We start from the raw sequence: 27,832 nt of genomic DNA on the forward strand, positions 1-27,832 counted from the left end.
GATAGATAGATAGATAGATAGATAGATAGATAGATAGATAGATAGATGTAAAGAAAGAAAAAAAGAAAAGAAAAAGATCCATTAAATGTCAGGAAGAATTACTTTCAATTGCTGTGCTGGTTGGTTTTTGTCAACTTGACACAAACATAGACCTATCTGAGAAGGGGGAATCTCAACTGAGACATTGTCACCATCAGACAGGCCTGTGGGCAATGACTGATGAGGAGCGGCCATCTCACTGTGGGCAGTGCCTCCCCAGGGCAGACAGTCGAGAGACATCCAAAAGGGAAGCAAAGGCATGTGGCAGGAACAGCTGAGAGCTCACATTTTGTTCCACAAACAAGAGGCATCGAGAACACACAGGAAAAGGGGTAAGACCTCAGAGAGTGCCCCAGTGACACACCTCCTCCAATAGCCACACATACCTTATCCTTTCCAAACTGGTCCACTAATTGAGGAGCAAGAATTCAAATATATAAGCCCCTGGAAAACATTCTCACTCAAACCACCATAAGATCTGAGGCTGCATCAAGTATGAGGCTTGCCTAAAACTCCATGTGATGCTGCCCCGCCCCCCACCTTAAACACACAAAATTGGTAATCCCTGCTACCTAAAAGGAGTTAACAGTTACTGGAGCATGACAGAGTAAAACATCATCAAATTGTACTCTAATATCCACATCCTTTTATAGCCCTCTACAACAGTGATTCAAGACATGAATACACGAGCTGCTCTGGCCAACAAGACATTTATAAGAGTCTAAGTCACAGAAGCAAAGGTTCGTTAAGCACACTGAGATTTGCCCTTTGTATTACAGCCATCGTTACATTCTTCCTGGTTGAAGAAAAGACAATGGAGAGGAAGGAGAGAGAGAGACAGAGAGAGAGACAGAGAGGCAACTATGCCAGTTGAGTACAACTTTTAACCAACCAGACTGCTGAATGCAGTCTTACCATGAACCTACGCAACTGACTCAGTCAATCCACAGACATGTGAGAACTAGTCAATATTTTTTCATTTTCCATTTGTATAGATGTGCACGTTTGCATATGATAGGCACATGTGTGTGAGTGAGCAATGCATGAAGAGGCCCAAAGCTGATGCAGGGAATGATCCTTCATCTCTCTTCTACCTTACAGGGCTTCTCAAATTCAGAGCTTTCAGCTAGAACTACTCTCCATGCCAGCTTGCTCTGGGGATCTCCTGTCTCCACCTTCCAAGCAGGCTGCCATGTCCACTTGGCATTTATGTAATTTTATTATTTATCCTTAGATTTGCGATGTTAAGCCCTTAACCACAGCACCATCTTTCTAGCCTGCTATTTTTTAAGCCATAACTAAACCTATGACTGGCTTATGGAAGGTCTTTTAAATTTTCTGTGCCCTCCTCTCTGAGGTACTACCTCTAAAAATAACAAAATGCCTAAAACTGTCCTAGAAGAAAATGTATAGTTTTAGGATGAAGCATTTCTTAGGCCAATGAGAAAAGCATGGTAATCTGGAAGTATAAACATACTTAAATAACCTTTGTGGTACTAAGGATTGAACCCCAAGCATGGGAGACAAGCATTCTACCAAGCTACATTCCCAGTCCACTGATTTTAATTTTATGACATGTACTTATTTATTTATTTGTGAGGGTGAACAGTGCATGTGTCATGGCCAGTGTGTGGAGAGCAGAGACTGTTTGCAGCAGTAAGTTCTTCAGCAATGTGGGTTCTGGGGCTCAAACGTCAATCATCAGGCTTGGTAGAAGTGTTGTTACCCACTGAACCTGACAACCAGCCCTCCAGTCCACTGCTTAGAAATCTCTAAAAATAATAATAATAACAATCAAAACTCTTACCTCAAAAATTTACTGCTCACTTCTCCGTCATCATCAAAATCCAGCCTAGGGAAAAGCAACAAAAGATACTCTGAGCCTATTGGTAATACAGAATCTTAAGCAAAGTAAAAATAGACTAATACAAGATCCCTATGTACTCACCTACGTAAAATGAAAAGAAGCAGACAGAAGCTAAACAAATCTACACTAGATGTTTTTCATAATGTCATAACTGGGCAAAAAAGTTGGGCAACAAAAGACAGCCACGGTGGCACATGCCTATAATCCCACCATCCAGAAACTGTGATGAGGACTGAGAATTCAAGGCCACCCTCAGTTACATAGTGAATTCTAGGCTAGCCTTGGCTACGTAATTAGAACCTGTTTCAAACAGCAAAAGGAAGAAGCGGGAGAACAGCAGTGGCACAACAGCACAAGTGGTCCCTCCGCCAGAATCTGTGAACACCAGGAAGAGACACAAATATTAGAAGCTCCCGGGGCCTAAGAACACAGCTCAGCTGCGAGAGCACACGAAGCCCTGGGTTCAATCTCCAGTACAGCATAAGACTGGGCATGGTGGCGCACACCTGTAATCCTGTCACACGGGAGGTGGCAACAGGACAAAAAGGAGTTCTACCTTGGTTATACAGTTAGCCTGGGCTACATGAGACCCTGCCTGAAAACCAAACAAACAAATCCTGAGATCTATTTTTAATTTTTACGGTCTAATCTAAGCCCTGTTGTCAGTTTTCTGAAACATCTTTCAAAGCAATGACATTACAGAAAATTGTTAGTCTAAAAATATAATATACACTACATTCAAGTCACTGTGCTACGTGGCCAGCCTTGGTGGCACATACCTTTAACTCAAAGTACTCAGCAAGTAGAAACAAAAGGATGGTAAATCCAAGGCCAGCTTAAGCTATATAGCCAGACCCTGTCAAAGAGAGAAGCAAGAAAGCAAGATCACATGCACACACAAAATATTGTGGGACATGTGTTAAAAATAAAAACTACCCTCAAGGAGCCAGACAATCACAATATAAAACAAAGAGACGAAGAAAGAGCTAAGAAGATTAAGGAGTTTGCCCCCAAGCCTACAGGCCTGAATAGGATACGTGAGACCCCAATAGTGAAGAAAGAAGTACCACTTGTCTTCTGACCTACACAAACACAGAGATTGAAAAACAATAACGAAACAAATAAATAAATAAATGTGTGTATACACACAAGTGAGACTGTGGTTTGGTTTGGTTTTCTGAGACAGGGTCTTTCTATGTAGCTCTGACTGTCCTGGAAACCGCTATGTACACCAAGCTGCCCTTGTCTCTGTCTCTCAAGTGCCGAGATTAAAGATGAATGCCACCACACCCAGACGTAATGGCACTTGACTGTAGTCCTGGAAGATCATGAGTGGGAGGCCAGCTTGGTATACACAGTGAATTCCAGGCCAACATGGCTACACAGCAGGACTGTGTTGGCTACACAGCAGGACTGTGGCAAAGTAGGTGTGGCGGTCACATGTTTTTGTTTCCAAACACTTGGGAAGTGGAACCAAGAAGAACAGGAGGACAAACTAGCTGGGGCTACAGGAAAGCCACGTCAAAATAGCAACAATCAACAGACTGTTAGAAAACAAAAGAGTAAACGCTTTTTAAAATGTGTTTTTAATATTGAAGAGACCAACTTTTATGACTTTTAAAGACTTTATTTTATTATGTTTCTGTGTTGGGTATATGCACATGTGAGTGCAGGTGCCCAGAGGCCAGAAAAGGGTGTCATATCCCCTAGAACTAGAGTCACAGATGGTTTTAAGCCACCAAAATGGGTGCTACCAACTGGATTCAGATTCCGTAAGAGTGGTGTGCACTCCGAACCACGGAGCCATCTCTCAGGAACTCAAGATTTCTTTTCATGGATTTTTCCGCAAAGCACAGTGGCACTAACCATAATCCTAGCGTTTAGGGAAAAATCATGGTTCCCAGATCTTATTTCAAAAGCAAAAGCAACAACAACAACAAAAACAAGATCAGGCAACAGAAAGGGAAATTAGTTCAGTGGTAAAATTACTAACCAAAGAAAACACAAGGCCTTGAGTTTGAGCTCCAATCCCCACTCCACACACATAAAAAAAAAAAAAATTTTTGGTTCCTTAAAACTCAGTTATGTTCTATTGTGAACATGACTTGGTTTTAATCACAGGTGTGTAAATATGGGGCTGATTCAGACTGTCCACAGCAGCAAACTATTGGCCTCATGCAGGCTCCTACCTGGTGTTGGAAAAGATTGGGGTACATATGAAAGAAAGAGATGTAAGAAACCCCAAGAAAATAAAGTAATTTAAAAAAAAAAAAAAAAGCATCTACAGGTGGTGCCTAACATGGTTGGTACAGAATGCTATAAAATAGATTAAAAAAAAAAAAAAAAAGGTAACTACAAAATTTAGTAGCAAAAAGTGAGTAAAATAGAACCCATTGTCCCACATACTTCTAAAGGAACCTTGTATCATTTATTTATTTAAAGTTTAGTATTTTTATGTAGAGGTCAGAGGACAATTTGGAAGACTTGGTTCTCTCCTTCCACCTTTATGTGGATTCTGAGGATCAAGTGAAAGTAACTAGGACTATAGGCAAGTGCCTCTAAGCACTGAGCTATCTCACAGGCCCTAAAGCAACTGTTCTCAACCCGTGGGTTGCGACCCCCTTGGGAGTCCCCTATCAGATATCCTCCATAGCTGATATTTACATTTACATTTCTGGTGTCTATAAACCCAGTTATGATGCATAACAGTAGCAGAACTACAGTTACGAAGCTTTATGACGGGGGTCACCACACATGAGGAACTGTATTAAAGGGTTGCAGCATTAGGAAGGTTGAGAGACCTGTACTAAAGCAACCTTCTTCTTTTAAAAACTTTTACCAATCTTTGGTACGGTGTTTAAAAACTGCTTAAAAACTATATATTTTTAGTATTTATTCCATCTTTTCTGTTGTACATTTTTAGTGAATTTGTTTTATTTATGTTTAGTTTTATTTTGAGCTAGAGTATCACTATGTAATCCAGGATGGCCTCATGTCTCCACTTCCTCACTCAACCCTACTGAGGGCTAGGGCTTCAGGTATAAGCCATCATACCTCATTCACTTTGCCATGTTCTGTCTTGTATGAGATTTATTTATAATACATTGACTATCAGAACTTTAGAAACTTGAAACATAAAATGTATCTCCTCTCTCTTTGTATCTATCAGCAGTCATACTTCAATGCCACATCTGATCTGGCACTTAAATACTTTTGAAACTAAATGGACTGCTCATTCCAAGTCAAAGAAAGCATCAATAAATTAGCAAAGAAATAAGCTTAGGAAAACAATTTTGAGAATGCAGACACAGAGCTTAAGGAAAGCCAACAATTTTTAACAACAGTGCAATCCTTCTTTGCCATAGTTGTTTACCTTCTGGAAATTTTTTTTCTTTTTTAACCTGCTTATTAATAAAGATAGATCAATGGAAAACAATTTTAACCTGCTTAGAAATGTTTATGTGAAATATATATAGAAGTGGTGAATGCAGAAATAAAATCAACACTATCTGTGAAATACTTGATTCTCTAAAAGAGGTAAGATGAGAGTAAAATGATAACAGATACAACAGTTTTATCTTTTTCTTTACATCTGTATTTTTACTCAAGTTACATAAACATATTTTTAAAAGTTTACATAAAATAGTATGCCTGCATAAAGAATGATCCAGGACTAGGAGTCAGTTACGTGACTGCAGTGTAGTAAGCAATCAATTAAACTGAGGTCAGGGACAGACGAGCAGAAGCAGCACCTAACTCAATCAAGTTGACCGTACAAGAGAGACACTGACAGCATATGTTCAAACTCACCCTGGCCGTCGCTTAACAGCCCTCTGAACAACAGCTCCTCCACCCTGAATCCCAGGTCCAGCGTTTCCTGAAGCAATGGTGGGGCCCAGAGATGGTACATCCGATGTCATTTCTGTCAGAAAAGCATACTGTCAATATCCTCAAGAATCAATGTCATGCTGGCTAAACCACTTGCTTCTACCACAACCCACCAAGATGCTAAGTATCTTGAAAGGTGGCTTGCTGCCAATGCTGATGACCTTAATTCAATACCTAGCACCCACACGGTGGAAAGAGAAAACTAACTCATAAAGTGGCTGATGACCTCCACACATGCACTGTGACATCCCACAGCCATACACAAAAAAAAATAAACATAGCTTAAACCAGGCCTGGTGACAAACATCTGTGATGCCAGTACCTGGAAGAGAGGAAAATCAAGAGTTCAAAGTCAGCAGTGCACTGGGGGTGGTGGCACACACCTGTAATCCCAGCACTCAGGAAGGCAGAGGAAGGTGGATCTCTGAGAGTTTGAGGGCAGCCTGGTCTACAAAGTGAATCCAGGACAGCCAGAGTAACACAGAGAAACCCTGTCTTGAAAAGCAAAAACAAAAAAACAGCAACAACAAAAGCAAAACAAAGTCAGCAGTGGTGGTGCATGCCTTTAATCCCAGCACTAGGGAGGAAGAGGCAGGTGAATCTCTGAGTTCCAGGCCAGCCTAATCTACACAATGAGTTCCTGGACAGCCAAGGCTACAGAGAGAAACAAAAACAAAACAAAAGATGATACAGATGTTAGAATTATCTTAACAAAAGTTTTGCAAGTAGCCATGACAAAAATTCTTAAGCAGCTGGGTGCAGTAGTGCACATCTGTAACCCCAGCACGAAGGAAGGCAGAGGTAGACAGATCACTTTGAGTTCAAGGGCAACCTGGTCTAAAGGGAATCCAGGACACCCAAGGCTATACAGAGAAACAAAACAAAAACCTTCAGCAAGCAGTTAAAAGAATATTTGGGGGGGGAAAAGCAAATAAAGACAGGCTATGGGGAAAAATTGTAAACTTTGGGAATAACAACTGTAAGTGGGTTAAACATGATGGTATATCTCTATTACCTTTGCACTTGAGACACAGGCAAAGGGATTGCATGTTTGAAGTCAACCTATGCTATATAGCTAGTTTGGGGCCAGCACTAGAGAAGAAAAAAAAAAAAAATCTGAAATGAGAGAAACCAGGCCGGGGGCAAAAACAAACAGAAGAAAAACTACCAGAACTTCAGATAGCACCGGCGCTACAGCAGAAAGAGCTAACATTTGTAGGAGTCATGGAAAGAGATGAGAAAGAAAGAAGGGCTGAGAAAATAATGGAAAATTCCTAATTTTGACAACAAATATAAACCTACAGAATCAAGAAGTTGCAAAAAACTCCAAAAATGAAAGACACAAAAAACCCATACTAGCACACATTCTACTTAAACTTCTGAAAATACAGGTGTTGGAGGGCTAGAAAGATGGCTCAGTGGGGAAAAGAGCTACCACTGAGCCTGACCTGGAGGAACATGGTCACCTGAGTAAAATACCCAGGACACACAGTAGAAGGAGACAACTCAGGCACGCTGTCCTCTGATCTCTATACATTCGTCAGGATGGGCTCACACACACTCTCTAAAAAAAATAAATGAAAAAATATATATATATAAAATGAGCCAACAACAGAAACGTTAAATTAGTCCCAAACTAGCCTTTACCAACAGGTAAACTGGGGTAAGGAAGACACATGCCTCAGACAGTAAAGGGGTTACTACAGAAGCGTAAGGGCTTGAGCTCAGGCCTCTAGCACTCATTAATTGTCTGATGGGGGTGTGTGGCTTTTGCCAGCTGGTAACAACCTTCCACAAATGGCCCTAAAGCTCTAGAGAATATAAACTTGAAAGCCGAGAAAGTAAAGGCAAGCAGACAAGAGCATAGCACTCATCTTTACAACTCATGCTTTATCTGGGGTGTTTAGGCCTCCTTTCCAACCTCCCAACTGTACACAGGAGAGAGGAGGTTAGTGGGGAGAGGGGGCCTGGACCCCAAGGTCAAGGATCTTTCAGGGCTATACCAATCTGTCAACAGCACTGCAGCCAGCAGTCTCCTCAGCTGCTGCACGAAGCGGCCAAGTGTTTCTGCCTGCTCCAAACTACCACACTGGCCAGTCTCTGGTCTCTCCAAACTGATCCACACCGCAGGTTAACACCTCAAGCTATGCTTTCTCTTCCTCAGCTCTCAAATTTATATTCTCTGGAGCCCTAGAGGACCTCTCCATGCCATATGTGGAAGGCCGTTACCAGCTGGCAAAAGCTTCAAGAGACAATTACACTGGACAAACTATAGCCCAACTAAAATCCCACACGTGGGATTAAGACAAAAACATATTTACATAACACAACTGAGATTACAAAAAAACCAAAACTTCCATTACACAAGATGGCCACCCTGTTTAGTTTACTTGGTAAGCTCCAGGCCAATGAGAGACCCTGTCGGGCCCAGAGGGGCTTGCTGAGACTGAAACATCAACAAAAGACCATGCAGGAACTGGACCTAGGTCCCCTACAAAGATGTAGCAGATAGGCAACTTAGGCCTCATGTGGGTCCTTTAGTAAGGGAAGCGGGGACTGCATCGGACACAGACTCACTTGCCAGCTTTTTGATCACTTTCCCCTCAATCAACTTGATGAGCTGTTCTGGATGGGAAAGGGAACTCTCCTTTTCTGAGGAGTAGGGGGGGGAAGGAAGAAAGGAAGAAAAATAGGGCTGGGGGGAAGGAGGGATGGCAGGGCTACAACAAGGATGTAAAGAGAAAGAAAGGAAGGATAGGATAGGGTAGGGTACGGGGTAGGGTACGGGGCGGGGCAGGGCAGGGCAGGGCAGGGCAGGGCAGGGCAGGGCAGGGCAGGGCAGGGCAGGGCAGGGCAGGGCAGGGCAGGGCAGGGCAGGGCAGGATAGGATAGGATAGGATAGGATAGGATAGGATAGGATAGGATAGGATAGCACAGCAAACTCCTCTAAGGAACACTTGAGGCTGTCCTCTGCTGTATGTGTGCACACACAGACGAACTCACATAAGCAAATGTTTAAGTCATTTTAAAAGTTAAACTGACATCATTCAAAACTGTTATGTATTCCTTCCTGGCCCAAAGCTAGCAAAAACTAGACAGTAAACTAACAACAATAAATGCAGCTGGCTATTCTTCTTTCTGACTTTAGACATCTTCTGAGTCCTAGGCCACCTAGGGCAATTCTTGACTGACTACAAACCTCAAACAAATAACATTACTATTTCCATCCAAGTGTAGAGCTTCTTGTCTGTAATTTCAGCACTCAGGAGAAAGGCTACTAATCCCAGACTAGCCTGGGCTACACAGTGAGTTCTAGGCCAGCCTGGGCTACAGTGTGAGGCTATCTCATAAATACAGAAATAAGTAAACTTGCACCCAAAGCTTTCTTGATCCTGAAAGGACAGTTTGGTGACAGGCTCTGAATACTACAGCTCTCTGGTATATCCACCTGTCCTCCTAGGTCATTCTTCCTCCTGCTCTACTTAAGAATATGACTTTTTCCTCTTTGTCTTCTTTGCATCTCCTTTCTCTGGACAATACTGACATCTCCAGCCTGCTTGCTTGCTTGCTTTCTCCTCACTGTCACCACCCCTCAAACAGGGTTTTTCTGTGTAGCCCTGGCTGTCTTGGACTTGATTTGTAGACCAGGCTGGCCTTGAACTCACAGAGATCTGCCTGCCTCTGTCTCCTGAGTGCTGGGATTAAAGGTGTGCACTACAGTGTCCAGCTGCAAGTGCATTTAAAGAAGATTTATTTTATTTTTATTTGGGGGTTTGGGATTAGGTATGTACATAATTGAGCATAGTTGCCTGTTGATGCCAAAAGAGGGCAGTGCAAGACAGTTGTGAGCCGCCTGCTATGGGCACTTGAAATCAAGCTCAGGTCCTCTGCAAGAGCAATACATGCCCTAACTACTGCGCCATCTCTCTCAGTCTCTTGACTCTTTTACCCATGAGATCAAGAATTTGCTAAAGGGACCTACCTGGTGCTGGGGGCGGGGTGGTGCGGCTCAGCCAGTAGAGTGCTTGCCTAGCATGCAAGAGGCCCTGGTGTATTGATTATTGATGCACCCTATAATTCCAGCACTCAGAGGCTGGGAGGTCAAAGTCATCCTCAGTTAATGAGTCTCTTCCTAAAAAAAAGGGAAAAGAAAGAGCCAGGCGAGGTGGCACACGCCTGTAATCCTAGCACTTGGGAAGACAGAGGCAGGTGGATCTCTGTGAGTTCGTGGCCAGCCTGGTCTACAAAGCGAGTCTAGGGCAGCCAAGACTACAAAGAGAAACCCTATATTGAAACCTGACCCCCCCCCCCAAAGAAACAGCATGTACATGTTCTGGAAGGAAGGCGGGACTGCAACGCTCAGAGGCTATGCGGGATGGCTTCACCTCAACTTGATACAAGCTGGAGTCACTGGGAAGAGGGAACCTTAACTGAGAAGATGCCACCACTAGACTGGTGTATGGGCAAGCCTGTGGTGCACTGTCTTAATTACTGACTGACACCAGAGGCCCAGCTTACTGTAGGCAATGCCAATCCTGGGCTGGTGGTCCTGGGTGCTATAAAACAGGCTGAGCAAACCATGGGAGAGCAAGCCAGTAAGCAGCACACCAAGGCTTCTGCTTGAGATCCTGCCTCCAGACCCTGCCCTACTTGAGTTCCTGCCTTGACTTCCTTAAGTGATGGACTGTGACATGGACACGGAGTATAAACTAAAGTAAATCCTTTCCTCCCAGGTTGCTTTGGTCACACAGTGTTTTTATCAAAGCACCAGAAGTTACTATTGCAATGGCTAATGTGGGCCCTTGTGTTAACTGAAAGTAGGACGAAAGGCTGGACCTCTGTCTTCATTTTGTTTGTCTCCTTTTCCTTTGCTGAAGACACAGAGCTAGGTCACTGTCTTTAATCTGTCCTTTTGAGTCACCCTGGATCCCAGCAAAAACAAGATAAAGCTCTGAAACTATGCCTAAGCTGAGACAGGAGAGACTACCTCCCAAATGAGAACAACTGCCTATGAGGAAGAGGCTACACCCAGAATTAACTATCTTGCAGGAAACTGATCTGCGCAGCAACAATTTAACTCATTCACCTAGCAGGACCCTAGACAATGAGACACTGTGTCCAGGACTGCTTCACCCTACTTGCTGTCCTAACTGTTCCATTTTAGCCTACAGCTCAAGTTACTAGAGTGAAAAGGACTTAGGGGTCACTGGTCCCTTTTATCTGTTTCCTTCCCGAGTGTGGCCACAACGAGTGAATCTGTTTCTTCATCTTTACTTGTCAATTTATTGGGCTAGGTGACTGTGCCTGACCCGCTGACACTGACAGCCCAAGCTTTTCTCCTATATTTACAAATAAATCAGTTAAAACAGCAAATAATTTACATTACAGAGAATCCACCAACAATAATACAGCAATGCACATATACTAAACAAGAGTAGACATAATGTCCTGTATAATCTGCTACAACTAAAAGGAAAAAATCATATCTGATGATTTGAACATCCCTCTCTTAACAACCAAAAGAACAATTAGAAAATCTGCAGCAAAATGGAAGAAAACAACATTAACTAGAATAGTTCAATACCTAGAGAAATATTCCACCCCAAACAAAGACACACATTCTTTTCAAGTGTCCCTGAAACAAGCTAAGTTACAGCTAAGATGAGAATCCATAAAACAAACTTCAAAAAGTCTAGTCCCAGCACTGAGGAGGCAGAGTTCAACTCCCCTGATCTACACAGCAAGTTCCAGACCAGTCAATATGACAATAACAACAGGAAGGAACAAAGGAAGGAGGGAGGAAAGGAGGGAGGGAGGCAGAGTGGGAAGGAAAAGGAAAAAAAAAAAGAACAAACGGGTGGGGGAGTCTCTGCAGACTTGGGGAAGAAACTGTAAGGTCAAAGAATGAGTCAGAGTTCTGTTCTAGGTGCCATGCTGGTAACTCTTGCTCCAGAGGCTCTCACACCCTCGTCTGGTCTCTAAGAGCACTGCACTCCAAGCACACACACAGATATGCCCAAGTCCACAAAACGAAAACGTGCCATAGAGCTGACAAGGCAGCTCAGAGAGTGAAAGCAAGCAGCAAAATAGTAAAGTCTAGCTTGGCACACAGAGAAAATAGTAACTGCTTAATAAATATGTTCACTTCTTTCTCTAAGCTTATTTCCTTATTGTGAAATGAAGTTACTGCTCTTTGTTTTGCTCTGAGATAGGGTCTCACTGTGTAGATCTCTGGCCTCAGACCTCACAGAGCTGCGGGGTGATGCAGTCTCAGAGACAGGGCTGCTTTATTTACAATGCACTAACTTACTGACTTCTACTTATTAAAGTCATGGAAAATAAGACAGAATTCTGAAAAATAGATGGATCTAGCCAGGTATGGTAGGTCATGCCTATAAACCTAGTACTGACGAAGCTGAGGCAGGCTCACGCAGCCCAGAGGTTGGCCTTGAACTCACCACCTACCTAAAGCTCTAGCGTCTATCTCTCAAGCACTCAGGAGACAGAGGCAGGAAGATGGAGTTTACGCCCAACCTGAACCACACACCCAGACCCTGTCAAAACAGCAAGTGAAGCGATTCAACCAGAAGGTTATAGAAGCAGGGCTACCACCAGAGGGTGGGAGAACTGGCTCAGACTCCGCCGAGGTCAAGCTCGGAATCCTTTATTACTACATCTGAATGGAATCAGTTACATAGTTGATAAAACACTAGATAGCCTCAGCAGAAATGTTTTTTCAAGATTCTTTATAACACTGGAACATTAGAGAACGTTTTTCTGTTTCGTATTTACTTTATGCGTGTGAGGGTTTTACCTGCATGTATATGTGCCACACATGCATGCCTGGTGCCCATGGAGGCCAAGGGAAGGCAACAGATCCACTGAAATCAAGAGTTGCGGATGGCACCGTGTATATGCTGGGAACCAAAAATAAGTCCTCTCCAAGAGCAGCCAGCGCTCCTATCAGCAGAGCCACTCCCGAGCCCGCTCAGTGCTTTCTGATGCAAGGCCAACGTCTAAGTGTCAACTTCTTAACTCCTAAGTAAATAGAGAAGGGTAAAAAACTGGTACCATAGTCTATTGCATAAAAATATGCCAACTGAGGTTCCTTTTCAGAACTGTTATCCACTGAGCATTGACTGGATTGGCAGAATGCGTGCTAAGATACTCCAAACCCTCGGCTCCATCCCTAGCACAACAGAAGCCAGGCATGGCTGTGCCTTTAAGATCACAGCAGCTGAATCAGAACTTCAAGGTCATCCTCAAGACATAGTGCTCCAACCTAGCCTAGTCCAAATGACACTCTCCTCAAAAACAAAAAGTTTATTGTATTTTATCTGCTTAGTAAAATGGTTCATTATAAAAAAAAAAGATTTTGGGGTCTAGAGAGGTAGCTTAGTAGCAGTTAAGACAACTTGCTGCTCCTGCAGAAGACATGAGTTCAGTTTCTAGAATCCACTTTAGATGGCTCAGAGCCACCTGCAACTGCAGCTCCAAGAGAATCAATGCCCTCTCCTGGCCTCCAAGGGCACCTGCGCTCACATGAACAAACCTACACACAGACATTCAGTAATTACGGTCATCTGCTTGAGAATGGTCCCCACAGGCTCATACATTTCAACGCTTGGTCCACATATGGGAGAAGCTGTCCTGGGAAAGTTAGGAGGTGTGGCATGGTTGGAAGAAGTGCAGCCTGCTACCATGCTGCCAGCCACGATGGTCATGGACTCAACCTCTGAAAATTTAAGTCTAATAAATCAATGCTTTTATTAGTTGCCCTGGTCATGATGTCTTTTCACAGCCACAAAAAAGTAACTATGACACCAATGCACATAATTTAATTAACATCTTTAAAAAACAAAGTAGGGCTGGAGAGATGGCTCAGCAGTTAAGAACACACTAGCTGTTCTTCCAGAGATTAAACTCCCAGCACCCACAGGACGGCTCACAACCATCTGTGAACCCAGTCCCAGGGGATCCAGCATCTCTCCTAACCTTCCTAGACATCAGGCACACACAGGGTACACAGACACGCATGTAGGCAAACCACTCACATACATAAAATAAAGTGCTTAATTTTAAAATTAATAAATAAGGAGCTGGGAGACAGCTCAATACATCAACAAAGACTTGCCAACCAGACAATAAGGTCCATATTAACCTCCTGAAACCACATAAAAAGGCATAGCATGGTAATGTTTACTTGCAATTCCAGCACTGGGAAAGCTGAACCAGAGACCCTGGGGGCTCCCCGACCACCAGCTTATCCTGCTTGGCAAGCTCCAGGCCAGCAGGAGAGCCTGTCTCAAAAAAATGGGGTGGGGGTGGGGGGGGGAGATGGCTCAGTGGTTAACAGCACTTTCTACACAACCTTGAAGTTTGGATCCCCGCACTCACAAAGCAAGCCTAGCATGATCTTGCATCCATCAATAATCCCTGCACTCTGAGGGTCCAAGACAGGAAGACTGCTAGGGCTTGCTGACTGCCGGCCTAGGCGGACACACAAGCAACAGGCTCAGGGAAACAACTGGCCTCCAAGCACTAAGGCAGATACAGCAGTGGCCTTGCAACGCCTTCTGGCCTGCGCACAACTGCACACAGGTGTGGACACCCACACCTGTGCGCACACTATCCGCCCCTCCTACCGCCTTCCACCACACACCAAAGCAAGGGAACAATGCCTAAGGAAGGAACTGACCTCTGGCCTCCACGTGCATCTGTGCACACATATAATCGAGCACACACACAGGGAACAAGGTGTGATGTTCACACCTGGAATGCTAACACTTAAAACTTAAGGCAGAAAGCTCACTGTGAGTTCCAAATCAGCCTGAGCTACAGCATGAGAACATGTTTAAAACTTTTGCCAGGCCGGCCAGCCAGTGGTGGTGCACGCCTTTAATCCTAGGACTCCGGAGGCAGAGGCAGGTGGAACTCTATGAGTTCAGGGCCTGCCTAACCTACAAAGAGAGTTCCAGGATAGCCAGGGCTACAAAGAGAAACCCTGTCTCCTAAAAAGAATCATTCATTTAACCTAACTAGTAACAAGGCTGGGGACCCAGACTGGGTGGCTGAAGAGATGTTCAGCTGTTAAGAGTGATACAGGATGTGCAAGGATAAAAGATGGAACACAGATTGAGGGAACGGCCAACCAATGGCTGGCCCAACCTGAGACCCACCCATGGGAGACTCAACCCCTGAGACTATCAATGATACTCTGCTGTCTTGCAAACAGAAACCTAACATTAACTGTCATCTGCTAGACTTCATCCAGCAGCTGATGGAAACAGATACAGACACCCACAGCCAGACATTAGGTGTAATCAGGGAGTCTTGTGGAAGAGTTAGGAAAAGGATTAAGGAGCTGAGGGTCAAGGACATCATAAGAAGACCTACATGGCCAACTAGCCTGGGCCCATGGGGGCTCATAGAGACGGAACCACCAAAGAACCTGCATGGACTAGTCCTAGCCTCGTACAATATGAAGCTGATGGGCTGCTTCGTCTTCCCTAACAATTGGGAGGGGGCTGTCTCTGACTTGGACTCTGTTGCCTCCCTCTGGATCCCATTTCCCTAGCAGGGCTGCCTAGTCTTGCCTCAGTGAAAGAGAAGGCACTTAGTCCTAATGAGATTTGATGTGCCAGGGTGGGTTGGTACTGGGAAGGAGGAGGGAGAAGGGGGGAGGGAGGAGAAGGTGGGGGAAAGGGGTGTTGGAGGCTGGGAGGAGAGGAGGGAGTGGGGTTGCAACTGATATATAAAATGAACAAATAAATAAATGAAGAAAAAAATGCTTGCTGTTCTTGTAGAGGACCTAGGTTGAGTTCCTAGCACCCACACAGCAGCTCACAGCTACCTTCAGTTCTAGTTCCTAGGATCTGCCTCTTCTTGGGACTTACTTAGACTCCTGCATGTATGTGGTGATATACAGATACTCAGACACATACCTAGGGATGCATTTCAGTGCCTATCACAAGAACATGGGTTCAATCCTCAGTGTGGCCAAAAAAGTATCCTGACATCTAAATTTCACTTTCTGACTTTCTGTTTTCATATAGCTGAAAAAAAAAAAAGTAAATTAAAGTACTGATGCTTTTAAAGCTCTAACTTATATGGATAAAGTTGTACTTAAAGAACTTTTTCTTGGCCTGGCAAGGTGGCTCAACAGTTAAAAGGACTGGCAGTCCTTGCAGAGGACCTGGGTTCAATTCCCAGGTCATGGTGGTTCATAAGCATTAATTAAGTTCCAGCAGCTCTGATGCCCTCTTTTAGCCTCTGTGGGCCCTGCATGCATGAACTATACCTGTATGCAAGCAAAGCATTCAGACACATCAACTTTACATAAATAACTCGGGAGAAAAACAAAACAAAACAAAACAGCATTTGCTACAAAGCCTGAGAACCAAGTTCAACCTCAGGAACCCAGAGGATGGAAAGAGAGAACTGACTTTACAAGTTATCCTCTGACTATCAAATATGTTCCCGAATATTCACAAATATATAAATAAACAAATTAATTTTTTTCCTAAGTTAGTGTGGTACTGTACACCTGTAAGCCCAGCACTTGGGAGGTAGAAAAAGGAGGGCTGAATTCTGGTTATTCTCAGGTAAAAGCAAAGCTCCGGCTGAGCCTGACCTACATGAGACCTTGTCTAAACAGACAAATAAAATGGTGCTGGGCATTCAGGAGGCAGAGGCAGTAGGATCTCTGTTAGTTCAAAGCCAGCCTAGTCAACATAGTGAGTTTTAGGCCAGCTAGTACTACACAGTGAGACCCTGTCTCAAACAGGTGGATGTAAGGAAACCAAAGTGTCCTCTGACCTCCTCACACATACTGTGGCAAGTACAGTCCTGTTTGTGGACTCTCTCACATACTAAAAAGGGTTGTGGATATAGCTCTGTTACAGACTTATATAGCATGTGAGTAGACCTAAGTTCAATACCTAACACCCCTCCCCCCCAGAATTGGAACTCAGGTCACCAGCAAAAGATTAATCCACTGAGCCATCTCATAGCAACCTAGCACTTCTGTCATATATATATATATATATATATATATATATATATATATATATATATATGAGTTACGAGTTATTTTTATGTATATGGATGTTTTTGCCCACATGTATGTCTGTGACTCACATGCACACCTGGCGCCCACATAGGCCAGAAAAGGCCATTAGGTCTCCTGGAACTTGAGTTAGAGATGGTTGTGCACAGCCATGTGAGTGCTGAGGATTAAACCTGGATTCTCTAAGGGGCCAGCCAGTGTTCTCAACCACTGTCTCTCCAGCACACAAATTAACATGCTCAAGCATGTTTCCAACCCTAAATAGTAACTTAAATGAAGTTTAAAGAGAAAAGTCTTCTTGTTTGTTAGGCTTCAACCTGCAGCAATCTTCCTGCTTCAGTCTCCCAAGAACTGGAATCACAGGCATGAGGTGGAAAAAAATCAATTTTGGAAAGTTGTCCTCTGACCTCCACACTGCACACCACAGCAAGAGCAACACACACACACAATAATACTTATTTATTTTTTTTTTTTAATTTCAGGCACTTGAAGATAAAACCAAAAAAAATTACAAAGAAATATAATCAGAACTTATTTAAGCAAAAATAGAGAAGAAAAAAAAATTTTTTAAATGATGCTTCCAGTTCCTAAAACTGATCTACATAAATAAGCCAAGATAGTTCCATCATGGCTAGGTATTAAACCTACAATATTAGCACTAAGGAGGCAGACATAGAAGGACCAAAATAAGTTTGAAGACAGCCTGGCCTACATAATGAGTTCCAGGCTAGCCTGGTCTTAAGAAAGCAGGAAATCCTGACTTGAGAACCATTTACTTTCTTTTCATTAGGCATAATACATTTTCCATCATATGTCCCCCTGGTCACGGATCTAATTTTCCAAAATTTAACAGGGCGAAACATATCCTATATTTCACACAAAAGGGTAAAGAGGGGACAACAACAAAAAGGTATTATTTTCTGACTTAATTATCATGTGTGTACTGGACATGGGATCAGTTAAGTTAGAAGAGAGGGAATTCTCAATACGGAAGAAGGAAAAGAAATCTTGAGCTGGAAAAGCAGCCCCAGGAAAAGGAAGGAGGAACAGATGATAAACAAAGGGAGCAGTGGGTATCACTGGCTACGCTGGTTCTGTGTCCAGCTCTGTAATCCCAGCATGTCAGAGGCTGAGGCAGCCCTGGCTTCTTAAGGACAACAGCTACAGCAGGAACAAACACTTGGGTTCTGTCAGCAGCCTGGACAGCTTTAGGGATCATCATTCAGGCAAACCTAGGATTCCTGACTGTACTCAGAGAAGAGCTTCAAGACCAGACAGTATGATGCAAAATTAAAGTTTATTAAAGGCAAGTGTAATACAGATTTTAAGCACAAAACAAAAAGAAAAGCCACTCAGAAAAAAAGACATCCTGTACTTTGAGTATGGAGCAGCAGTGTCTTAGAAGATTCTCTGGTTAATTCTCAAAGGTTTGCTAACAACCTACTCCTCACCTTTTTAGTTTATTTGTTTGGTTTGACTTTTGGTTTTGAGACCAGGACTCAATATGTAGCCTGGAACTCAGATGGCCTTGACCTCAGATACCCCACCACCACCTCTGTAAGGATTAAAGTTCAGGCCTGGTCCTGCTTCTTTTGTTAAGTACCTAGGATGACTCCACTCCATGAGCTAGGCAGGTTTCACGAGGGGATCAGAACACGCCCTTACTTCAAAGGCAGTTTCTGGTGATATTTCTAGAAAATGGTAGTTTTACAGTTAGGAAAGGAGAAAGACCTTCAGCAAATGTTAGAATGTCTTCAGCCAAACTGTGAAGGGGGCTCCTTTCCCTTCCCATGTCCCCATAATTTCCTGTCTTTCTACCCTTTATCAGGGAGATGCCATATCCAAAAACCAAATAAAATGCAATCTCAAAATTGAAAAAGGAAGCAACCACCTAACAATAAAGAAATCAACTGTTTCCACCCACTGGTGACCACACTCAGGAGACACTCAAGAGGCAGTGGTAGGTAGGTGGATTTCTGAGTTCTAAGCCAGCCTGGTCTAGAGAAGGACTTCCAGGACAGCCAGGGCTACACAGAGAAACTCTGTCTTGAAAAACCAAAGCCAAAACAAACAAGCAAAGAAATCAAGTGTTTCATTAAAAAGGATTTTTTACTTTATTTAAAAAAAATTTTTTTTGCTAGTTTATATACAGTGGCACATGTAATTCCAGCTCCTTAAGACAGAAGCAAGAGGACCACTGCAAGTTCAAGGACAGCCTGAGCTACATTGAAAGCTCCAGACCAGCCTCTCAAAAATCTCCAGTCAGAAAAAAAGAAGAAAAATTAATATTTCTGCTTAGAGACTTAAGATAATATTGATCAGGAAATGAAAATCTGATCAAATGGCTGTCATTCAGGTAACTTGTTTAAAAAAAGAACAAATCAGGCAGTCCACTCACACAGTTGAATTTGTTTATATTTATGGCACTTCTCTTGTAGGAGCTGAGGTCAGTTCCCAACATCCACGCCATGTGGCTTGTGAACGCCTGAAACTCTAGTTCTAGAGGACCAACACCTTACTCTAGACTCCTTCCACACCTGCACTCAAGCATAAGCATTCCCATATACTTACTTTTTTAAACTTAATTTTTTTAAAAAAAAAGAACTGATATTGGCACATGATCTCTATGAATTTGAGGCCAGCCTGGCCTACACAGTGAGTTCTTGGATAGCCAGAGATATGTAGAGACACACACTCTCTCTCTCAAAAAAAAAAAAAAAAAAGCTGTCTCCAGAAATAGTGGGAAAAAACAGTACATTTCGCAGCGAGTCAACTACTGTATATATATATATATATATATTATATATGCTATATATTAAAAACCCTTCTATTGCAATACAATACAGCTTTTCACAGACATTAAGTAAAATCTCAGTTTCAATGTAAGACAGCCGGCAAAGTGAGACAGCACCTTGTTTTCTAAAATAACCAGGCCTCTTGTTTTCTAAAAGGCTATGAAGATACAGATTTCTGGAATACAACGCATACACTTTATTGAAGAATGGCAAGGTAAACTAGGCCCACTAAAATGAAATTCTTTCTAAAAACTAACTGTAATGCAGTAGAAAGAGGACTACCGTGTTGGGCCACGGCATAACACCATTAGTTGGAAAGCTGAGAGGAGATTGCAGCAGTTCAAAGTCAACCTGGAGCTAGAGTGAAACCTTGCCTCAAAATAAATAACAAGGAAAAGAAGGACGCAAGCAAGAGGACATTCGCCGACAAATGGCCCAGGATATTTTCCTGAAAGAGCAGGAATTGCTCTGCCCCGACCTAAAAAAAAAAAAATTAAATCTGGGTTCTGGACGAAAGACCTGTCCTGAACCACTACCCAACCTCTGCCCTCAGCAGCAAGACACTATGCTGAAACACGTCAACTCCAAGTTTCAAAGTATAGCCTGTTGGGGAGGGCTGCGGGTGGGAGTTAGGAGCCGCAAGAATCTGAGCAGATAGGCAAAAGCAGCGAGTTTTCCCACTGAAAGGTATATAAATGGGAAATCACGACCTTGTGAGACAGCAGCGTGGTCCCACCTCTGCAGCCCAGATCGCCTTGGCTCAGCTAGCAGGCATCAAAGGGACGTCTGCGGGCAGAGCGGTACCAGACCACACCACTCCCGGCCCAGCCCGGCCCAGCGCCGCCGCTACCCGCGGGGCACAGAGCCCCGACGCCCCGCACCGACCCGGCTGTCCGGGCCAGGCGCCTCCCCACGCCCCTCCCCCACCCCTACGCCACGGCCCGACGGCTCAGCCCGGGCTCTCCCTACTTGTCAGTCCCTTCTGCGTCCTCACCTGGGTTAGCTGCAGTCGCCGCCATGGTCGAGATGGCACCGTCGCTGCGCCACCCTCAGTGGGAGGGGCAGCCGCCGCCGAGCTGGGGGAGGGGAGGGAAGCGCCACTTCACACACCGCACCGCACCTCCGCCACCGCGGATTCCAAGATGGCGGAAGCCCAGCCCCCGCCCCCATCCTGGGGGACAAGGCACGCCCCGCGGCGTGGGCGCGGCCACTCCGCAGACGGCCTCCTGGAGAAGACTGACCAATAGAAACACGACGTCCACACAGAGGCCAGAGAGCCAGCGCCAGGACGCCGGCCAGCTGTTTCCCAGATCCTGCCTTCTCGGCGTCAGAAAGTCAGGACCAAGTTGACGGCAGTGAAATGCAGGGAAAACGAGCACTTTACTGAAGTTTTTTCCTGGTGGGCTCCTCCGCACATGGGCTCCGCAGATAATGTTATGCAATCCTCTTTACTCGTTCTAACACGTCAGCTCCACTTAGTGATCGCTAATCCTTTCTAGACTGTTTTCCTTTAAGGACCTTTGCCCTAGTAAAAGCCTAATAACTAATTGTTTAAAGCCTACTCTAAACCTGGGAGGATAAAAAGAGCCGCGTGATTATCATGTAGTACCCAAGAGGTCAAAAGGCACAACAGGAGGCAACAAATAAAGAATTTTTATTAAGATGGCAATCCAAGCACTCAGAAGGCAGGGAGCAGCCTGTGCTACAAAGTGAAACTAGTCCCTTTTTCTGCACTCCAGAAATGGTGTCCTCCTATGTCAATGACAAGAACAAATCGGCAAGTTTTACAAATGGCAAGGTGACAACCACACAGAATTACTGTTTAAAGATAAGAACTGGGCAATTCAGGACAGCTATATTGTACACATAATATCACGACATAAAGTCTACAATTTTACAGGTCAAGAAATACACATACAGCTAGGCACAGTGTTGGCCTACCTAGGCAATAATAGTGCAGGCAGATCTCAGAGTTCAAGTCCAGGCTATCTACAGAGCGACTTCCAGGACAGTCAGAGAAACCCTATTTGTAAAACAAAAACGACAACAAAGAGTTCTATCCCCAAATGTTGATTTTACAGGCAGGCACTACAGTTAAAAAGCGGTTTTGGACAGCACAGTGGCATGCCTATAAACCCAGCATTTGGGGAGGCAGAAGTAGGTGGATCTCTTTGGGTTATGGCCAGCCTGGTCTAAAAAGCAAGTCCAGGACAGCCAAGGCTACACAGAGAAACCCTGTCTCAAAATACAAACAAACAAAATAAAAAAAAAAACAAAAAAGCAGTTTTGATTTACGTGATGAGTGATGTGATGCTGAGAATCTTCTCATGTATTTATTGCCATTTACAAATTTACTAAATTATTTACAAGGCCTAAAAGAAGCCATTAGTGATTTTTTTTTTTAAAATATTGACTTCATCTATAAATAGAATTGTATCAGAATCAGTAATAAGAAAAATATTAACTGAAACTTTGACTAAGATAATGCTAATTCAAAATGCGAGGGGGATGAGACCTTTAAAGCAAGATCATCACCAACAGAGGAATGGATTAGAATTATAGCTGATTTTGGATCTCAAGTTTATAATGCTAATCTGAGAGAAATATTTTGACAACCTGCTACAAACGATTGAGACCTAAGTAAAAATTAAAAATAAATAGCATTGGAATTGAAAGTTTAGTAGACACAGGAGCAGATGTAACAATAATTTCACTAAAACCTTGGCATCCAGATTAGCCTCTTCAAGAAGTAACTATTCAGCTTCTAGGGATTGGAACTTTATCTCAGTTTTTTTAAAAAAAGTGCAAGAGTGTATAGGGCCAGAAGGACAAATAGTATTATTGAAATGATTTGTGACTAATATAGCCTTGAATTTATGGGGATGTGATTTGTTACAGCAATTAACACAAGTGATTATGGTGTGGTTCAGCCATCCCTAGCACACACCTTTAATCCAAAAGCTTTCTGTACACGGATTTAATATGGTTAACCCTAGGTCAAGAGCAAGAAACCAGATGACAGGGATTAAAGCATAAGAGGGACGTTGAGTAGAGGGGTATTTAAGACAGTGTAGAGAAGTTCAAAAAGGCTTTTTAGCTTAAACTCTGGCTTTAACTCCTCAGCTCCCTGGCTTTTGGGGCTTTGAGTTAGTAAGCCTTTGGCTTTGGGTTTTTTGGCCTTTTCCTCCTGGGCTATCAATTGAGCTGGTAAGCCTTTTGGGGTTTTTCCATCTGGACCTGGGCTGAGAGGGAAGGTCAGCTGGGTGCTTTCTCCGCCTCTCTGAGCTAACAGGTTTTCATCATCTGGCTGGTGAGTAAAACAGCCTTTGCTGTATTGGCCCATGTCTATAATTATAACTCTTAGAAACCAGAATAAGTATTACGAGGAACGGTAGTGTACACCTTTAGTCTCAGCACTCAGGAGGCAGAGGTTTGAGATTGAGGACAGCTTGGTCTACAGAGCAAATTCCAGGACAACCAGGGCTACACAGAGAAACCCTGTCTCAAACAAAACAAAACAAAAAAAGCAGAACTGCTCCAAGTGTGAGGCTAGGATGATCTATGTGTTGGGTTCTGACACAGTGAAATCCTATCTCAAAATAAAAATACTAGAGAGATGGCCCAGTAGATGGAAGTTCCCAGTCCTGTAGTCTGGATGCTCAGAGCCCAAAACTAATCCTAGCACTCATGAGGCAGAGACCCACGAGCTACAACCGGCAAGCTCATTCAGTGAGAGATCAAGGAATGAACCTGATGTAACCTCTGAATTCTACTGCATGTCCTGCCAATCATGCATACGTGCAGGCACACTGTGACCACTGATGTCACCTTGACAGGATTTAAAATAACATGGAAAATGGAACTCCGTGCAAGCCAAGGAGAAATTATTTTGCCTGTGTGGAGGTAGAAGACCCTGCCCACTGTGAGTGGTTCCATTCCCTAGACTTCATAAATGAAGTAAGAGCGAGCTCAGCAGCAGGATGAGGCATTCTCACACTGTCTCCAGACTGCATTACAACGTGACCAGATGCTTCAAGCTCCTGCACTGTGATTTCCCCGCCACAGTGGACTATGATCTGGAAATGTGAACCAGAAAAAGACCCTTCAGCTGCTTTTGTCAGAAGAATTAACCACAGTAATAGAAAAAGAAACTGAGACATAGGCAAATCACACAAACACGTGAGAGGAAAATGACAGAAAAGAAGTATACTTTACTGAAATGGGAAAACAATCAGAATACAGGAAACCTTTACTGTACTAATAATACATGCTTTGGGCTATAATAAATAACTCAGGAAATTGGCCTTTTGAATAAATGACATTGTGATTTCTTATCTTCTACCTGGTCATCCTCCTTATTTCTGCTCCCATTTTAAGATTTTTCTAACCAAATCTTCACCATTTACCTGAGTCAATGCTGAGGACACCATCATCTTCATCAGGAATCTCAATTATTTCTGTAAGCTGAGACGCTTCATCCTCTGGGCTACTGTCGTGATACTGTAGTCCCAGCTTAGAGTAGAAATCCTTCACCAAAGACTCACAATTAGTCACTGCCCTAATATTGGAACACACGTAGAAAAGATCAAAGCCAGTAGAGACATAAGGCATTAGAATTTATAGACACTTATGTAATGCCAAGCCTAGGAACTTACATATATAATCCTAGTGGTACAGGACTACCTAGGTTTGAGGTCAGTTGGGACAATATAGTGGCTTCCTGGCCAGCATGCCCTACAGAGTGAGAACCTTCCAATGGAACAAAGACAGTGGTGCCGCACACCTTTCATCAGAGCGCTCAGAGGCACAGGCAAGATTTCTGTGAGCTGCAGGCCAACCTGGTGTACAGAGCTATTTCCAGGACAGCCAGTTACAGAGAAGCCCTGTCTCCAAAACACACACACACACACACACAACGAAACAACACGGTAACAAGAAATCATACGTATTTAAGTACAGATCGTTTGCTCTATGTGTTCCAATGCATACATTTAGAATGTGTTTTCCATAGAATAGTGTATCTTGTATCCAAGCAATGATTCCATGAAACAATTTCCCATAGTTGTGGTCTTTCTACCTGTCATACAAAAGTCAGAAGACCTGATACTTATTATCTGTGTCGATTTGGAAACTAAGAATAAGGCTTTACATAGAGGCTTAATTTTGTTGGGTGCGGTAGAGCACACCTTTAATCTCAGCACTGGGGAGGCAAAGGCAGGTAGATCTCTGTGAGTTCAAGGCCACGCTGGTCTATATAGTGAGTTCTAGGGCAACCAGAGCTATGTAATGAGACCTTGTGTCAAAAAATAAAGACTGTTAAAAAACAGTGGCATCAGTTCTATCAACAATCCAAAATCTGCCCTAATTGCAGTACTAACATTATCTACCCGCTTATCTGAGGTTGCAGTAGCAATCTGAAACAGATATTCTTGGGGATTTAGGAATTTATGGATGCTTCCCAGTTAAAGACAAGTTAAGAGGTTGAGGCTGTAGCTCAACTGGAGGATGACTGCCCAGCCCTTGGTGCTTCATGAATGGAGCATGGTGGCCCACACCTATAATCTCAGCACTCAGAATGTAAAGAGGCTAATCAGAAAGTCAAGATCATGCTGAGCTACAAGGCACAGTCTGGTATTGGTGAGACCCTCTCAACCTAACAGAAACTAGGATGCCTTAACTGCACCACCTGGGAGGCACAAGTGGGCAAATCTCGGCAACTCCAGGGCTAGGTACTGACATCCTGTCTCATAACAGAAAAACAGAAGACAGCAACTCCACAATACTCACTTCCTGGGAATCTTACCAAGGAAATGAAGTGCAATACAGGAGGAAGACAAGGGGATCCAAGCCTTTGTCTCCTCACTGCTGATCCTGTATCAGCTATGCATGAGTGAAAAGTAGATGTTGCAATGCATGAAAAGCTCAGGAGTGTAAGGTCCCACATGACTGAGCTTTGCAAAGTGTAAAGCGCTCAATACAGAGACGCGAGCAGTCACGCTAAGAAGTCTGCAAATGGACACTTATCCCTGCTTCCAGGAATCCTTACCTGGATGCATCGTCCAGAAGCCGATCAACATAAGCCACTTCAGACTCTTTCTGTACCACCCACGTCTCCAGCTCTGCCAGCTGCTTCTTGCGCTGCTGTATACAGTCCATCTTTTCCAGTTCTTCATCAATGAACTGACGAAGCTCCTCCATCGAAATACCCAGCTCTTCAACCACTGCCTGCTGCAGCTCAGTGATGTCTTCAGAGTCAGCTGCAGCTGTTGCTGCCTCCAAGCTAATGCACCCAGGGAGGGAGGACATGGTTTGCCCTGTGCAAAAAGAAGCGACAATGACTCCAACCGCAACTCACACAATTTCTGTCTCACGAGAAAACGGACTCCTATCCTGCAACCTCTTAGTCGTACTCTGCTCACTCTCCTCCTTCCCCCGGTGATCCAGAGGTTTTTCTGGGGAAACTCATCTTCTCACACAGACCAAAGCCTGAGTAAGCTCTAATCGCTGAGAGCGAGCTTGGAGAACACCAAAATGCAAAAGGGAGCTACCGAAAACAATGTTTCAAAACACTCCAGAGTGCTTATCTACAAAAGAAGGTATTTCTACGAGCTAACGTGTTCCTTGGTCGACAGATAAGGTGAGTCTTTGTCTCTACACCTGTCCAATCTGGAGTACCTCGTCCCCCTGGAGACAGCTGATCCCTATGAACTAATTCCAACTTGGGTTCTTCCGTTCCTTCTTTTTCTTACGTTACTTTGCTTCCCTGTGCAAAGCTGGCTTAAGAAAAGGCATGCAATGGCTGTACAGAGGAGGGGGTTCTCAGCTGCACCAGACCCCGGATTCTACGCCCAGCAGAAAATAACCAACCAAACAAACAGACAGGGAGGGTCTTTCCTACGGAAAGGCGACCACCCACATCCCCACTGCACAGACCGCGCGCAAGACTCCGGGCTGCCTGGGCCACGAAGGGAGCACACAGCCCCTGGCCAGCTTCCCGCGCCTCACCTGCCCCACGCCCACCCGCCGCCGCAGGCCGGCCCGCCCCGCTCGGTCCCGCCCCCGTGTCCGCCGCGCGCCCCTCCCTGCGGCTCTCTACACCATCTCCCTCGAGCAAAGCAGCCCAGGGCCGCCTCGGCCTCGGCCTACCTCGGCCAGCCCGCCGCGCCGGCTCCCAGTCGCGAGGGCTGCGTCTCACCACGCGGACCCCAGCTTTGCCTCCAGGGCGCGACCTCGCCGACAAACGCAAACTGATGGAGGGACAGCGGGGGAGGGGAAGAAGCGTGAGAGTCGGGGGGGGGGGGCAAAAGGCCCGGAAGCAATAGCGAGCGTCCTTCCGGCCTCTGCTACGGTAGCTCGAAGCGGCCAAACATCATATTACAACGGCACTGGAGAGGCGTTGTGGGAAAATAAGGAGATTACGCATGCGTCGAGCAGGGACCTTCCTGAAAAGGGATTGGTTGGGCAAAGCAGGCTTTCAAGGGATTATTTTGCACACATACAATTTACATACATATATATATCTTTTTTATTAAAAAAAAAAAAAACTTAGCTGGGTGTTGGTGATGCACGCCTCTAATCCCAGCACTGGGGAGGGAGAGGCAGGCAGGTTTGAGTTCTCCGGGACAGCCAGAACTACACAGTGAGACCTCGTTTCAAAACAAAGAAACAAATACAATCTTTTTCGTTATTTAATTTCACATCTAAGTGTGTTTTTCCTATGTAGAACAACCTGATTAAGATTAAAAGCCATTTTTTTACAAATGAGGTCACAAAATAACCTCATTTCTGTTTTCTGTTAACCTCGGGTTTGACCGAGTCTTGAGACATTTTCTGGAATTTGACATGCTCGGCACTCTATACTGTGACCTCCTCCCTGATCATATAAGATGTTCTGTCAAATTGTTTTGAAATGTTCAGCCAAGCTGGTCTATAACCAAAATTTCTCTAGAAGTTCCCAAAGCTTGAAAACCTCCTAATCCTGCTTTTTATTTTTTATTTTTTTTACTATATTAACTCCACCTTTTCCTGTGTTTGATGTGCTATTTTCTCAAACCCTGCTTTCGGGAGAGGGCCCGGTCTAACAGAAAATAAAGCTCAAAGAATTTATAATGGGCTGAGCCCTCTGGCAATACCTGTGATCCCCAAATGAGGAGGCAGGGGCAGGTAGATCTCTGT

General features: G+C 44.1%; 1 protein-coding gene across 10 annotated transcripts in view; it reads right to left on the reverse strand.

Moving 5' to 3' along the window:
* Arnt (aryl hydrocarbon receptor nuclear translocator) overlaps positions 1-26,936 on the reverse strand; it is a 68,815-nt gene extending 41,879 nt beyond the window's left edge. For 4 of the 10 annotated variants that reach the window (XM_055603857.1, XM_055603856.1, XM_055603855.1 and 1 more), the window contains exons 1-5: positions 26,804-26,936; positions 25,704-25,971; positions 24,064-24,215; positions 5,717-5,828; positions 1,847-1,891 (exon numbers count right to left, since the gene is read on the reverse strand). In XM_055603857.1, coding sequence (XP_055459832.1) covers positions 1,847-1,891; positions 5,717-5,828; positions 24,064-24,215; positions 25,704-25,963 — 569 coding nt within the window. In that variant the 5' untranslated portion in view covers positions 25,964-25,971; positions 26,804-26,936. Of the gene's footprint in view, positions 1-1,846; positions 1,917-4,916; positions 4,926-5,716; positions 5,829-9,776; positions 9,927-20,367; positions 20,528-20,651; positions 20,792-24,063; positions 24,216-25,703; positions 25,972-26,590; positions 26,651-26,803 lie in introns of those variants that run through there. The other 6 variants (XM_055603854.1, XM_055603859.1, XM_055603858.1 and 3 more) reach the window with 6 other exon arrangements.
* Between the last annotated feature and the right edge of the window lie 896 nt (positions 26,937-27,832).

This window comes from Psammomys obesus, unplaced genomic scaffold, assembly GCF_907164565.1.
Source record: "Psammomys obesus unplaced genomic scaffold, mPsaObe1.curated_primary_1811, whole genome shotgun sequence".
In the NCBI taxonomy this organism is placed as follows: domain Eukaryota; kingdom Metazoa; phylum Chordata; class Mammalia; order Rodentia; family Muridae; genus Psammomys; species Psammomys obesus.